The following is a 15882-nucleotide window of genomic DNA, read 5'->3' on the forward strand; positions in this document are numbered from 1 at the left end:
GGGAGTGTAAACAGGAAGCGGCCGGCCGGGAGCGGGGGCGGGTTCGTTGAGGGACCGTTTGAGCCGGGCGACCTGTGCCGTGAGCCGCCGCCATGAGCCGCGAGCCGCCGCCGGGGGAGGAAGAGGCGCCGGCAGGAGGAGGAGGAGAAGAAGGAGAAGGAGGGAGAGCGAGAGCCGGGGACGGCGGCTGCTACCTGGCGCTGTGCGCGCGGCCCGTGCACTTCGAGAAGGCCAACCCCGTCAACTGCGTCTTCTTCGATGAGGCCAACAAGCAGGTGGGGGCGGCGGCGGGCGCTGCCCTCCTGACAGGCCGCCGGCGGTGCTTGGTGACCCGCGGATCGTCCCCTGGGAGCTGTGGCCCACCTCCCGCCCCGGGGCTGGGGGGGACAGCCGCTGCCTTCTGTCAGCGCCGAGCCCCGCTCCCCCCCCCCTCTGCCGTCGTGGGTGCCGGGGGAGAGGCAGCGGCCGCTGGGCCCCTCAGCGCTCCCCCCTCAGCGTCCCCCCCGCGCCCCCTCAGCGTCCCCCCCCCCCGCCCCCCTTCAGCGCCCCCTCAGCGCCGCGCTGCGGGCCGGGGTGGCGGCTCCGAGCCTGCTGCTGCCGCCGCCCTTCCCGCCGCTGCTCGGCTGCCCTCCGAGGCGAGGGGTCTGGGGGCGCCCGTGCCTGGGCTTGGTTCCCCCTCGGCTGCTGAGCGCCAGCCTGGCCGTGCCCCTCCTGCGGGATCTCGGTGGGGCGGGGGCTGGCTGCGGGGCGCTGCCTCAGCACCTGCCCTGTGCTACAGACCGTGGAGATTTTTTTTCTCAAGTGCATCAGCATAGATTTATGAGGTTGAAACACCTGCCTTTACTCTCACTGCTGTAAGGTCTTTCTAGAGTTCTTCGGAGTCAGTACTCTTTCTTTCTGTTCCAAATGTCCCAGCATTAGTGGCAAACTTTGTCCCTTCACTGTTAGTTTCATTTCACCAATTATTTGTTCCCTTTTCAATTTATAAATTCAATATATTCATAAAAGATAATATTTGTATCTTTACTTGTGGCTTGGACCTGAGTGGATGCAAAGCCTTTCATTTCTTGGCCTTCGTTCTTTTAAGTGTTTCTCCTTAATATCCCTATGGGCCTCTGAGTATTCAACTCAATATAGCTAAAGGATCCAGAGTCTGTCATGAGGCTTATATAGATGTGGATACATTCCGCTCTCTAATTCTTGTAGCCATTCAGGGACCTCGGCATTCACGGAATTGAAACATTCAAGCTTTCTTGCCTGTGTATATGGCAGGGTTTACCATGTGTGGTGTGGACATGATCAGTGGCATATTTGGAGAGGGGTCAGTATTACTGGGTTGTGTTTCTTACTGTTGCACTTTGTTCAGAATTATTGGTGTCCTTTCTTTTTATAAACCATAACCCTATACTTATTTAAGATTACTTAAACATGCCTGTCAGGAGACACTATATCATAATCTGGATTTGATATAACTTCACAGAAACTGGTTGTTAAGAGCTCAGTTGAAAGAAACTTAATTTCAACTGTAAATTTAATTCTCTCTGTTTTCTTGCTACTCTAAAATTGTTTAGATTCTGATGATATGTCTCTAAATCATTTGTAACCAGCATTTCAATGACAGTTTGCCACGTGAATGGTCTTCTGAGAGATCTGTCCTTGCTATCTTCTCATCTTGCAAATATTAAGAGTGTTGCCTTAATTTTCTATCTACATCAATATTAAAAGTAGTTAAACTAAGTATTCACCATTCTAGTAAGCCTGTGGACTTGTTTGCAATTTATAGTCTTGACATGTATTCCTGCATAAGCACGCTGCGCCAGTAGCATGGCTAATACTACAAAACAGTGTATCTGTTATTCTGAGACCCGATCTGTGTGCCTAGTGCTTCTACACATACAACTACAAATAAGGCATCTGCCTGACTTTATTTTTCTAAGCCAGTTAATTTGTAACAGTATGGCAGTATGCTTTTTTTTTAATGTTGTCTTATTCCAGCTCAATAAATGGTATAGCTCTAGCGGGTTTTACACCTATCTATGTGCAGTTGTGCTAAAGGAGTTCTTTAAGTTGTTAGTGCAAGCTGGCTGAAACTTTTTAGGTACATGCAAAACTGCAGATTACTATTAAACTATTCCTATCTAATAACATGTTCTGACTTCAAGCTTCTGGATCACTGAGTTGCATCTCTTCCCAATCCCCAGACTTATTTCCTTTTTGTTTTAAACCATGCCCTGATGTCTCAGATACTTACAGTAGTACGTGACTTGGGAAAATATGAACGTATTTTTTAAAAAAAGAAAAGCGAGAGAGAAAAGCTTATACACACTTTGACTCTTTTGACTTGCCCAGTAGTTCAGAATATGCCTATGAGACTGTTACAGTACCATTGGAAACCTGTCAACTCTAAGTAAACTTGGAACTCCAGGGGAAGGAATTGATTATTTACTGAATCTCAGTATGAACTAACTGGCAGACCTGTGTAAGAACAAAAACTGTGTTTAGCAAAAAAGTAAAAGGTATGGCTTATAGAAAAGATAGCACGTTAAGGTTATGATTTTTGGAATAAGTGACAGGTATGTTAAAAACTTTCTTCGTAGGTTTTTGCTGTTAGATCTGGTGGAGCTACAGGAGTTGTCGTTAAAGGCTTGGAGGATAGAAATCCCATTTCCTTCAGGTAAGACACCTGTGTTGTCTTGGGATAGAATTCTGCAATCTTAACATTATGTGGGACTTAGTCCTGATCTGCTGTAGTTCAGGCATAAAACTTATAAGTAGTTGTGGTCATCTTCTGATTTTGTTCTTAGACATAATCTTGCAATTAAGATGGCATGCTTTGCCCTCATGAATTTATAGTACTCGGGCGGTGGGGAGTTGCTAGGCTGTGTGTTGGTTTTTTTAACTGCAATGTTTTATTAAAACATGGTATATATATGAGAGAGTGTGGGGATTCAAATTTGTGATTACTACAGCAGCAGTGACTTCCAAGGATGGAATTTAGCAAGTTAAACAAAATGCAGTAAACTTAAATGTGTAGAGAACTGTAATTTCTGAATTTCATGCCTGTGATTCAAGCACAGCATTTTCTACAGGTTTTTGCATTCTGTTTCTTGTTTAATCTAAATTGGCTTCTTTTACGCCTTCTGTTCCTTGAAGAAACATTTTTTTGCAGACTCTGATAACTGTACTTTGAATGAAGCTACATTGTGTTTAGAATACCATGTTATATGTGCCTCTGTTAAAGAGTGATGGCTCTTTGAACTCTACTGTCCATATGTAAGGAAGTAGTCTTTTACTCAAAATCTTTTACTTCAATCCAGATATGGATGAAGCAGTTTGTAGTTGAGGGGTGTTTCCTGTGATCTGTCAGGTATTGCATAGGACTTGTCCTGAAAGTTGCTATTTTTATTTGACTTTCTTACTACCCTTGTCACAAATCCTGAGTGACCTGAAAATACTCAGTGAACTTCAGAGGTTCTGCAGTTTTCCTGCTTGAGTATCTGGCCCTTTCTTTGTCTGGACTGAACGATGCGTACTTGAAGTAGAGCTGCCTTATTCTTGCCAATTGTACTGATGCTTGTTTGGCAAGAATACATGTATTGTGTTTTGGTTTTTTTTTAAGTGGAGTGAAAACAGCCTCACTCTCCCTTTGACATCAGAAATTCTTCCAGAGGATGCGTCCTAATGGGGAAGTGGGTTATGTTTGTGTCCATTAGCAGCAGTTCTGGAAGTAAAGGAGCTGACTGGAGGATGTTGGTGAACTCCAGACTCACTGGGACAGAACTGAGAACACAAGTTTGGATAGTCCCACAGTCTTCCAGTTTCACACCATAGGCCAACAGAGCTGAGCGTTTGCAATAACTTCAGGTGCTAATTTGTGCGACCTTAGCCATGTTTTGGTAATGGATGTGTTCAGGACTTCTGAAGAATGAACTGCTAGTATCTTCCAGTATGAGTTTTGAATCCTGTGCGTAACAGACAACAGTCATAAGTATAAAAGCATTTGCATTACTCTTTTTTTTTTTTTTTTTTTTCTTTTTTCTTCTTTCATTGTCTTTTTGAGGGTATATTACAAAGTTCTGTAATAAATTATTTCAGACAATATTTTCATAGCTTTTTCTTTCTGTATAGGATGGAAGACAAAGGAGAAGTGAAGTGCATCAAATTTTCCTTGGGGAACAAGATACTGGCTGTGCAGAGAACTTTGAAGAGTGTGGTAAGAAACCTACACCCTGCAGACAGGGAATTGGAGCTGGAGATCTACTACAGTACCAGAGTAGAAGCCTCTGAGACAAATGTTCAAGAGGTCTGGTGGCTAACAAGAGCTGTAGTGAAAGTTCCTCTATCATCCAGAGAGGCTGAGCAGGCAACATTGTTGTCTTGCTAGTGTCATGGTTTTAGAAAAAGTAGAGGGGGGAGCCAACTTCAATGAAGAATTCCCTGGCAGGGAATTCCAGGAAGTGGAATATAGTAAGTCAAGCTTTTCGTCTATAGATCTCATCCAAAATAATTTTATAAACTAATATCTATTCTTTTGTATTTATGCACATATCTCATCTGTGCTCTGTAATTGCTAATACCCTTCCTGGACATTTTTGCAGGATTTTTTGAATTTTATTCCAGATAGCCCTCAGCTAGAATATACACAGGAATGTAAGGTAAGTTAAATGTCCCAAGCTTTTATGCTTAAGTGAAACTCTAATGTTAGTTACACTACTTACAAGAGAACTAATTGAGATGTCTTCCAAAAGTAAATGAGATACGTAGTCACTGTAACCTGTCTGAATCGAAGTGAACAAACAGGTATTAACAATACTATAAAAAAACCTTCCTGGTCCAGTCCTGTAATCCTTTCCTAGAAAGGACTGGAAATGCTGTGGATTCAACAAATGTCCAGGTTTAGAAAGAAGAGACAAAGTGCTGATGATGCAGAAACAGTGAACAGTAATTATAGTAATGCCAGATATGTTAATGTGGATGTTTTACCCTAATGTCACTGGTCAGTGATAGTAAGCTATTACTAGTTTGCAAACTATGTTTGGTATTTTTAAACAAACCTTCTAATTTTTTGATGATTATTTTACCAGAAAAAAAATACCGTTGTCATTGTTTGGTGCTTTCCAGCTTTTAACTAATATAAATTACATTTTGGAGTAGTAGCATGCTAAAGTAAATTTTAAGCATCTGATTCACAGATCCTTTTATTGCTGTAGACTTTAAAGCTGAAGTACTCTGCTTTATTATTTAGGATTATGTGTTTGAGTACACCGTTCTAGCAAAGCATTTATGGTAGTGTTCTGAGTGAAGTTGTGGCAAGTATTTCCACTTAGCTCTTAATTTCTGTCAACAAAAGGAACCTGCTTTTCATGTCAGGAATTGGTTGAATTTGCAGTATGGTTTGAACCAGAAGAACTTGGTTGTATTTAGGGTGAAAAGAAAATTTGACTGTGTAATAAACTTGTATATCTTACATGCTGCCAAAAATTCAGGTCATACAGTAGTTGTATTCATACATAGTTTTGGAAATCTTTACAAAGTAGCTGATACGTGCTGGGTGTCTAGTTGACCAAAGTATTAACTCCACAGGTTGGGTAACTAAATTGCCTTTGGTCTTGCGTTCTTTGTTTAGTAATTTTATCTTATCTGAATAGTTAATTTTTCCAAGTAAAAGAGTGTTTGTTTGCTTGTTTGTTAAAAGACAAAGAATGCCAATATTCTAGGATTCTGCTGGACAAGTTCTACAGAAATAGTCTTCATCACAGATCAAGGAATTGAATTCTACCAGGTAATATGAGTAACTCCTATAGGACATATTTAGAGATTTGAAAATGTTAATTTATGACAGTATTTTTAAATTTCTTTTTTCTAGTTCTCTAACTGAGAAAGTGCACTACTAAAAAATGAAGTTCTGCTGCTTTGTTTGCAGACTATGATTTTTATTTTTTGAGAGGAATACCTTTTTTAGGGCAGAGGGAATGTATCATTAACAGGTTATTTAGCACAGCTAACAAAGGGCCTATATAAATGAGTAATGAGTTAAGCCTTGACAACTCTAGATTAATAGATGCTCCTGGCTTGTATGGAATGAGTATTTACATCTAATGTGAAACAGCACTTCATGCAAAACAAATCAGCATTGGTGATGATGTGTGCATGCTTAGAACATAGCAAAGAACAAAGAATTTACTAGATAGCTGCCAATTTGTAGAAGCCTATTGCTTTCTCCTTTGTTGATCTCGTTGTCTGAGTTCCTTTGTGTTATGTGTGATTACATTTGCATACAGTTTTTCAAGAAGTCTAATAGCCCTTTCTGACCTTCATGATGAGAAATATTATAGACTTCCTCCAAAGTTGTGCACTTCCCAATAGTTCCAGTCCTGGAGCTAAGACCCACTGTTTCACATTATTATTATTACTAATAACTAATACTAAAGAAAGGAAGTGAAAAAGCAGCATTACTTTTTGCTCATTGAAGGGGAAAAATATATTTGGCACATAATGGGATTATGAATGTCAACTCTGCAGGTAAAAGGATGAAATCAAATAAGTGTGTTTTTGAAGAGAATTTATTTAAGCCCTTAAAATGGAGAGAATCACTTTCTATCCTGTCTTAGTTCTTAAAGTAAAAGATGAAGGAAGCTGGGGAGTGAAGGCAGCAAAGATACTGTAATAACTTTTTATTAAAACATCACTAGTTTTGTCAGGCTGGGTGGTTTTTTCCATTATGGAAAGAACTTATACCCAGACCTGCACGAGCAGGAAGACACAGCACTCTTCAGTTCATTAGAATTAGAGGAGGATTTGATGTACATTTCCTTAGCTACGGTAAATTGGGGCCTAAGCTGTAGTTGCCAGATTTCTGATTTTTAATTCTAGCACTGTAAATGCCCTTGTACTTAACTGTTTCTCACTTAACATTCCTATCTACTGTGTAGTACCATTTATGCTGTTGGAATCCTGATGGTAATATAATGCTAATATTCTGTGTTTCCAGGTATTACCAGAGAAGCGAAGTTTAAAACTTCTGAAAAATCAGAGTATTAATGTCAACTGGTACATGTATTGTCCAGAGAGCTCTGTTATTCTTCTTTCGACCACTGTCCTTGGCAATGTCCTGCAGCCATTCTATTTCAAGGTAAAGGGATGCATTCCCAACTTTTTATTTTGTGTGTTTCCTCTTGTTAGGCTGTTGCTTTACTTAAATATTCTACTACTTTCTCTGGATTTCTTCCAAGAGGTGCATGTGTTCACATCCTTGTATGACAATAAGCAAAGCACAAAGTAGAAATCTGTAAGGCAATTCCTGGGTGATGGCTTAAAGTTAAGTAATTTGCTCTTTCTTGTGTCCTCTTTGGAAAGAGGTATGCTGGACACTTGACCTTGAGAAAGGAAAATAAATTAGCGACCCAGTATTTGACAACTTAAGTATGTATTATTTACTTTGAATATGGGCATTTGTACTCTCTAGTACGATAATAAAGCAAAAATAAGGGCCTTGTAATTATAATCACAACCTTCCAAATGTGAGTGGATGAATTTGAAAAAGAAAGAAAAAGGTAGTACTTAAGAAACAACTGTTACCCTAAGCATGAGAGGGCTTCGTTTACAGTATTTATTTTTCTTGGTGTTCTTCCCTGTGGACAACACTTCAGGTTACTGGGAAAAAAAATTTTCTTTTGTCTTGGAAAAAGCATGTAGTGAAAACTAGAAACTGTTCTAAGTTAATCATGCAGTAAGATGATATAGAAAATGAGGAAAAAAAACCCCTGAAGCATTTATCTTGCTTCTATCAAAGGATTACAAAGATTTCTGTGGTAATCTAAGGGAAGAGATTAAAAAGAAGCTTATTCAAATGGGTTTCCTGGTTTGCATTGCTTGTGTGTAGGGTCTGTACTGGATCCTGAAATGATATTCTTGGGTGTTCTTAGGTGGCTGGGTGGAACTTAGTAGCCTCTTGGAGTTTTAGTTTTAAGGACTTAAGTCATCCTTCCCTCTCCTTAACATTTTGTGTCAAGTTGTAGCTTGAAGCTAAATAATTTTTATTTTGTGTTCAGAAGGGAATTTTAAGATTTCCTGAGAGCAGTACTGTTCTAAATAATCTTTGAAAACAGAGCTCTAGCAAAGGAGATATTTCTGTAGTGTTCACACTTCATACTCAAGAATGCATTAATGAGAATGGGAAGTGAAGTTCAGAAGCAGCTTTGGAAACTGAAAACTTGCTTAAACATAAATTCCATAGGATAAGAGGAAGAGGAGAGAGGAAACCTTGGGCAGGAGCAGGGATATGCTCTGAGCATCAGGCAGATTCTAGAGTTAGCAGGGACAAAAGGAAACTGACTGGTAGGTGGTACTGATATTTTCCACTTCCCAATAAACAGTTATTTAAGAGTTGGAGCATATACTTTGCTGGAAGAGAGTAAGGAAGTTAAAGAAAACTGCTGTTTGAGATCTTCAGGCCAGTTGTAAATGGGACTTGCATACAAACTTCTCTAAACTTAATTAAAATTAAAATGTTTTTCTCGTTGAAGCTGATGTTATAAAATCAAGATGATAAAGCTGCTAAAATTATTAACAGCAGAAGTATGTGTTTAGAATGAGACACTTCTTAGGGCCTAAGTGTTGAAACCTTTCTTCTTTTCTGCTATCACCATTCATGGCCTCACGAGGGTGCTGGTGATACAGCATTTGAGTAAAGGTTACTCCAGCCCTTTCTGTTTTACGTCTTCACAATTACTATTTTTTTTTCTGCTGTTTAACAGAGTGGAACAATGTCAAAACTATCAAAATTTGAAATCGAGTTACCTGCAGCACCCAAGTCGTCCAAGCTCAGCCTTTCTGAAAGAGATATTGCTATGGCTACAATGTATGTAACTAAGCCTTTCTTGGAAAAGTATGACAGTTAGGGGATGCTGAGGGAAGACAAGAACATTAACATGGTTACACTTGTTTCTTGTTTTAGCAGTACTACTGCTTTAAAATGTGTCAGTTTCTGCCTTGAACAAAGCATCTAAGCAACTGTTGGGGCAAGGTGGGGAGGGGAAGTAAACTGAGAAGTCTTACCTGAAGTTCTTCACTAGTACAGAAATTTTGACGATGTTTCATTTGTGAACTGATATGTTAGTAGACTTGTTCATAGATGCCTAACTTGCATGAGTATAGGCTGTGTGTTGTGATTTATCAAGTACTGTTTTAGTCTTTTGCTTTTAATTAATTGATTACCTGACTTAGGTAGTCTCCCATCTTCTTTTAGTATAAAGTGTATGGCTCTAACAGACTAGTAGAGGAGCTCTTATCTGAAAATAATGCTTTAATTCTGTTATCTTGTTAGATATGGGCAGCTTTATGTTCTCTATTTGAGGCATCACTCAAGGACTTCCAACAGTACAGGAGCAGAAGTAGTCCTCTATCACTTACCCAGGTAAGAGCAGAATGAAGAGCACTAATGACAATTTACATGTGTGTAAGAGACATGTTTCAACAAGACTTACTGACCAGTTCTCATCTCTTGTTTCCCTAGAGAGGGCTCCTGTAAGAAGACACATATTTTAAAGCTGAACAGAACTGGAAAGTTTGCACTAAATGTTGTGGATAACTTGGTGGTAGTACATCATCAGGATACTGAGGTCTGATTGAGTTATATTGTTATATATATAACTGATCTAGTTATATATTTAGTGGTAAAACACACTTGTGAATACTGATTTCTTCTCATTGCAGACTTCAGTTATATTTGACATCAAGCTAAAAGGAGAATTTGATGGGTCCGCTACCATCCATCAATTTGTACTTCCACCTCGATCAATACAACCCTATCAAATACCTGTAGCAGGTAGAACTACTACTAACAAATACCCTAACCCTGTTATCAAGATTATGTAAATGTAACAGCTGGCATACAAGAGCGATTCAGTTTTTAGGATGCTGGTTGCTAACATTTCTGTTACACATATTTAGGAGAGGGTGAGGGAGGAAAGGAGGTAAGAAGGAATTTAAACAAATTTGTATTCCAAGCTTGTGCCTACTACAGAAATGTAAGAGTTGCTGACTAGAGTGCCAACTTCCCCTTGGTCTTTGCTTTTACACTTCAGAGTTGGTTATTTTCTGGGGTAGGTGGCCACAGCTGTAAAAGCTTGTATGTGCTAAAAAGCACTTCATGATTTTCTGGCTTAAAAGTCATGACTATTTAACTTCCTGAGTCACATAAATTTGATTCTAAGCTTGGATTGTCTTTAAGACCAGCTTTGAAGCAGTGCTAATTAGAAGCAGTGCTAAGCTCAACATTAAGACTTCAGTACTTTGATGCTTCTTGGATTATCTTTCTGTTCTCCCATCCTAGAAGAGTAGCAGATAATTACCCTCAATCTGGAAGTAGCTAGAAATAGCCTGAGCATAGTTCCACTAGCATATGGCAGAGCAGTGTTGTTTTCTATAGAAGCATCTTTATTTTCTATGAAGATATGATTGTACCTTAGAACCCTAACATCTGAATTTCAAACTCACTAATAGTAAGCATCAACCTGTAGGCAGAGGTTTATATTAAACCTAAAATTATATTAAACCTAAAAATTAGGATCAGAAAGTACAAACACATCTTCCCTTTTAAAGAAACTAAAGTGATTAAATATACAGTAATGGAGTCTTATATGTACAGTGTGTAGAATTATAGTACTAGAGATGGAATACTTCTGCATGCATGATAGCACTTGGCTGAAAAAGAAGCCAATCATGTTTTGAAGAATGTTTGCTTTCTCAGTGTCAGACTTTCTTTGCTGATGATGTGGCTACATAAATGAGTATATCCCTTCTGCCTGTGTGCTGTAGGACTGCTAGATGTGTTACAATCCATACTGGCCTTTTCAGTATAGGACTGTAGTTCATATCTTGTTTGGTAGCTTTGCTACACTGAGTAGTACTATTCTTCACCTCACGTTATTTTTTCTGCAGGGCCAGCCTCTGTGACAAGTCAGTCTCCTGTTCCATGCAAACTCTGTATCCTTTAAATACTCCACAAGCATAAGAATCGTAGAATGAGGCTTCACCATGTACCAAGCATGGAAGAAGCTAGCATTTGTTCCCTTGACCCATTAAATCCAGCTTTAGCTGATCATGCATATTTAGACAAAATAGTATGCTTTGTAAGAGACTGTAAGGCTTTCATAGTTGTAAATACAGAAATCTACTACCAGACCACATTTCTCAGTCATTTGAGAGACATGTATGAAGTTACTGAATAGGTATACCATGAAGACATAATTTCAAAAATATAATTCAAGACCTTACAATAAAAGGTGAAAGTAAATGAAAGTATGGTAATGAGATCCACCTCCACACAGTACTATGAATTCAGTAGCAACAGTTTAGAATCAATGTTAATGGATGTTTAACTTTAACATTTAGATTCTTCTTCTTGGATTGTCTTTCAACCTGATATTATCATCAGTGCAAGTGAAGGTAAGTGGTGAGCTGTTTGACTGCTGTAATTAGTGTCAAAGGGTGCTAAGTTTATACCTTCGGTGCACGAAGCAGCTTAGAACAGAGTGACTAAGCAGACGTACCTAGTAAGATGACTAGTCTCAGCAGTGATAACTGAGAATGACCATATCTTTACTACAACTTTTCAGCCGTAATGCTGCTCTAAGACTTAGGAAAGCAAATAAGTCATAATCTAGATGTGTTCGCATTGGAAGGTATAAGGAAGAGTTGGATGTCTGGGCCATACCATATCAGGCAATTCACTTCTTGTTTTACCCCAACTCAAGGTTACCTCTGGAGTCTTCAGGTGAAACTTGAACCTGTAGTTAACCTCTTGCTAGATAAAGGAAAACTAATGGATTTCCTTCTCCAAAGGAAAGAATGCAAAATGGTTATCCTATCTGTGTGCTCTCAAAGTAAGTTCAAATGCTTTGTCTGTATCTTGCTTATTCATAAATACTCATAGAAGTTAGCTGGACTGTTCTTAGGTTTGAGATGACCTCTGAAGCTAGCTTGGTCCTCTAAGATGTCATGTGCCTAGACTACCCTCAGTCCCCATTCTAAAGGAATTATTTAACAGCATGAAAGAATTCAAGCTTCCCCTCATTTAGTTAAAACACATCTGACATGACTGAAAGTGTTTCTTAGAATAGAAATCACCTGGGCAACATTAAAGCCCCTGGTTATTTCTCCTCATAGTTCTTTTTTTCTTATCTTTTCAGTGCTCAGTGAGCCAGAAAGGGGATCACTGTCTGTGATTGCAACCGTTTTTGACAAACTGAATCATGAATATAAGAAGTACTTGGAAGCTGAGCAAAGCTATACTATGGTAAACCACATTAGCTACAGCAGCTTACAAAGCTAGGGTAATGCTATTTGCATTTCATGTTGCATCATGAAGGCATGCTCTTTTGACTTAGGAAATTCAAGCCTATCCACAGGTCCTGGCTGCCTCAAGCTCGCAGTAGGGAGTCGGCTGTGCAAGGTGCACAAAGACCTTAGCGCTCTGTTTGACAGGTGCTGCATAGCTTATCTCCAGCATGATAAGTAACATACGCCAGTGCTTGAAAGCAGAATGGGGGTAGAAAGTCAAAGCAACTCAGCATCCCTAACTATCAAAGTAGTTCCCCAACCACTGATTTCATGGCACACTATACCACTGTACAACATATGCAGCCCTGATGCACCTCAATTACTTCTGTTAATGTCTCAAATTCGAGCACTAACTCCTAGTACAGCCACATACTAAAAATCCTTGTAAAGCTGAGGGCCTGTGTCGACATACTGAGTCAGCTCCTGGCTTTAATGTATTATAGCACCTACATAAAATTTTAAAAGCAGTTTTAAATTTAATACAAAAGCCCATGCTGAACAGCATGCATCCAGTGTAACACAGCCAGAGAGCTGACTTTGCTCAGTAAAACATGCTTATAGTGACATTGCCAGTGGAAAAGTCTCTGTAGGTGAGACTTACTAAAACTGTTACTACAATGCTAGTTTTCTTTTAAAAAGGCTTTTCTCCTTGTAGGTGGTAGAAGCAGGCCTGAGTAGAAGTAATCCACTCCTGAAACGTCCAGTCCGCACTCAAGCAGTCATTGACCAGTCTGACATGTACACACATGTTTTATCTGTATTTACAGAGAAGAAGGTAAGTTAAAGTACTAGTTTGGCAGCAGTCTCAGAGTAGCAAACCTGACTGCTTGAAATACCCTAATCCTGACAAAGCCTTCTGCAGGCTATTTTGATGCCCATTCTCACAGGTTTGCATTAACAGGAAAAGATACACAAGTTCCACCTAATGCTTTTTTCTTGTCCAGGAAGCACCTCACAAGTTCACTATAGCAGTCTTAATGGAATACATTCGCTCTCTTAACCAGTTCCAGATTGCAGTTCAGGTAAAGTACTTGCACACCAAGTATATTGCCTCACTCCGTGAGGTCTTGGTCATGTGTCTTAAGTCCTATACAATGTTACCTTCTAGATTATAAAGACTGGTATTGAGACATACCTTTGATGGTCTTTCTGCATTCACAGCACTACTTGTATGAGCTGGTCATCAAAACCCTTGTTCAACACAACTTGTTCTACATGCTTCATCAGTTCCTGCAGTACCACGTGCTCAGTGACTCAAAGCCTTTGGTATGTAAGACAAGTAAGTTGCTACAATAAGCTAGTGCTGGAGGTGGGAAACATCAGAATTTTAAGATTATTCTACTTCTGCCCTAGGCTTGTCTGTTACTCTCCCTGGAAAGTATTTATCCTCCTGCACATCAGCTCTCTCTGGACATGTTAAAAGTAAGCATTTCAGACTATAGTAACTCCATGTTTACATGTTGGTTAGACCTGTCTAACAGCTTACCTGACCAGTCATTTGTTACAAGCACAGTCTTACAGCTGTGATTGACTTCACAGAGACTTTCCACAGCAAATGATGAAATCGTGGAAGTTCTGTTGTCCAAACACCAAGTTTTGGCTGCCTTGAGATTCATCAGGGGTATTGGAGGACACGACAGCATTTCAGCCCGAAAATTCCTTGATGCAGCAAAACAAGCAGAAGATGACATGCTTTTCTACACTATATTCCGATTCTTTGAACAAAGAAATCAGCGGTTGCGAGGAAACCCTAGTTTCACACCAGGTAAGCAATAAGGAGTTGGATTAAGATACCCGGTTGTCCAAACACAACGAAGTCTTGTTTCACTTCCAGTCCAGTTGAGCCTATACAAGATAAAACTCCTCGTGTATTTTAGCCTCTCTCCAAAGTTAACTTGTCTTACCCCTTTGTATACCACACCCAAAAGTAAAGAGACCAAGGCAAACAGGAACTTGCAGATTAAGCTAACCTGTTTGGCTTGCAGTTGCTTGCACTGCTTAGCTTAGTAGAGCCATTATCACCAATTAGTGCTTTCTCCTGAGGCCAGAAACTGGGTCAAGAAACCTTTGAGTTCAGTCGTTCATTTCCAGAGACTGAAAAAATTCAAGGCCTGTTTTATACTACACTTCTCTTAAAAATGAAGCTGAACTGCTTGCACCAGCAACATGTTCATAATCACCGGACAGTCTGTAGGCACAGAATCCTACTCCAGGATCTTATATCTTGACAGTACAAGAACTCTCACAGATACGAATCTGCTCGTTAGACACAGGAACTAGTTGAAGCATCTGCTTTACCACAAAAGAATACTTGTCACCAGACTGGAGATACCTCAATATTCCACTGCTTTAAAGTTATTAAAATCCTTTAATGCCTTTGAGTAAAGATCTAAGAATTAGTACTTACAGATTAAGTTAAGTGAAACTATACAATCTTGCTTCTCAGTTGGAGTTTTAAAGTTAACTTTTTATTTTGTTCCCCCTCCCCCGGCCCTTAGGTGAGCACTGTGAAGAACATGTCACCTTCTTCAGACAAGTTTTTGGAGAACAAGCTCTCATGAAGCCTACAACATTCTGAAAGACTCTTCCACTGAAATGTATAAACTTAATTTATTGCATTTAAGTAGATTTTTGAACTACAAAATTACTATTTTATAATAAAGTATATACAAGACAGTTTGGCAAATAGTACTAAAAATATTACAACTTGTGATGGCTTCCCCTAAAAAGAGACAAAAATTGCATTGACCTGCATTTAAAATTAGTGTCAGTGGTGTAGCAGTCCATTCTCATACATGTCACCTCTGTTTCATTGACCAAAAAAAGCTATTCAACTCACAATACAGCTGCTTTAGGTTTCTAGAAGAAAAAGATGCAACCTCTTGAAAACAGAAGTGTTTTAGTAATCTTGTTAACACATCTAATTTTAGTAATACTGTTACATGAGCCACACTTAGCATTTCCTGAGTTTAAAGCTATGTCCAAAGCTGCAGCTGGTATCTTCCAGTTGAATCTGTGCAGGAGTCAAGTCAGTGGTGGTTACAGTGTGACAGTCATAAAACATTGCTGCTCTTCAGTTCTTAGGAAGAGTCAAGCTAAGCCACAGTTCAGAGTCCACTGAACACTGTTAAAAACTAGAAGTAGAGGAGTCTCTCCCGTTCTGTACCTCTGGTCCTCTCTTGTGCAGCACGCGTTTTAGCTTTATTTACTGATGGGCCTGAGAGACAAGACAGTTATTCTAAGTATGAACATTACAGCAGATCAGTCAGACAAGAAGCACACGTAATCTTAATTGTCTAGGTCCAGCTTAACATTGACGAGACTTCAGAGACATGCTTCTGCTCAGCTGCAAGTAAGTGTCAGCAGCACAGAGGGCAGTAGATGAATCCCCATCAGTCTTAACCCCCCCGCCCTGCCCCGTGAGGCTCAGCCGAGTCAGTTTTCAAGAGCTATGCTATATGCGTGAATCTCCAAACAAGAGGCAGCATTTGGACCATCCTTGCTGCAAAGGAAGATTGCTTCTGCAAGTGCAGAAACAGC

The 15882-nt window shown here is 39.7% G+C and overlaps 2 protein-coding genes across 3 annotated transcripts in view; one reads left to right on the forward strand and one right to left on the reverse strand.

Annotated features, from left to right (window-relative positions):
- On the forward strand, positions 1 to 15018 carry RMC1 (regulator of MON1-CCZ1). 2 transcript variants are annotated; one of them, XM_040585685.1, is made up of 20 exons: positions 1 to 275; positions 2598 to 2674; positions 4129 to 4213; positions 4599 to 4655; positions 5696 to 5782; positions 6992 to 7132; positions 8757 to 8860; positions 9326 to 9415; positions 9515 to 9620; positions 9715 to 9826; positions 10942 to 10986; positions 11395 to 11448; positions 11757 to 11885; positions 12192 to 12298; positions 12998 to 13117; positions 13287 to 13364; positions 13504 to 13608; positions 13696 to 13764; positions 13882 to 14107; positions 14841 to 15018. In XM_040585685.1, the coding sequence occupies exons 1-20, from the start codon at positions 93 to 95 to the stop codon at positions 14918 to 14920; spliced, it is 2055 nt and encodes a 684-aa protein (XP_040441619.1). In that variant the 5' UTR covers positions 1 to 92; the 3' UTR covers positions 14921 to 15018. The 2 variants fall into 2 exon arrangements, with proteins under 2 accessions (XP_040441619.1, XP_040441621.1); XM_040585687.1 differs by lacking the exons at positions 1 to 275; positions 2598 to 2674 and adding an exon at positions 2683 to 3792.
- The window catches only part of NPC1 (NPC intracellular cholesterol transporter 1), a 27262-nt gene continuing 26313 nt past the window's right edge, over positions 14934 to 15882 (reverse strand). The window contains exon 25 of the mRNA XM_040585684.1: positions 14934 to 15559. Coding sequence (XP_040441618.1) covers positions 15477 to 15559 — 83 coding nt within the window. The 3' untranslated portion in view covers positions 14934 to 15476. The remainder of the gene's footprint in view (positions 15560 to 15882) is intronic.

The sequence above is a fragment of the Falco naumanni genome, chromosome 3, assembly GCF_017639655.2.
Source record: "Falco naumanni isolate bFalNau1 chromosome 3, bFalNau1.pat, whole genome shotgun sequence".
In the NCBI taxonomy this organism is placed as follows: Eukaryota; Metazoa; Chordata; class Aves; order Falconiformes; family Falconidae; genus Falco; species Falco naumanni.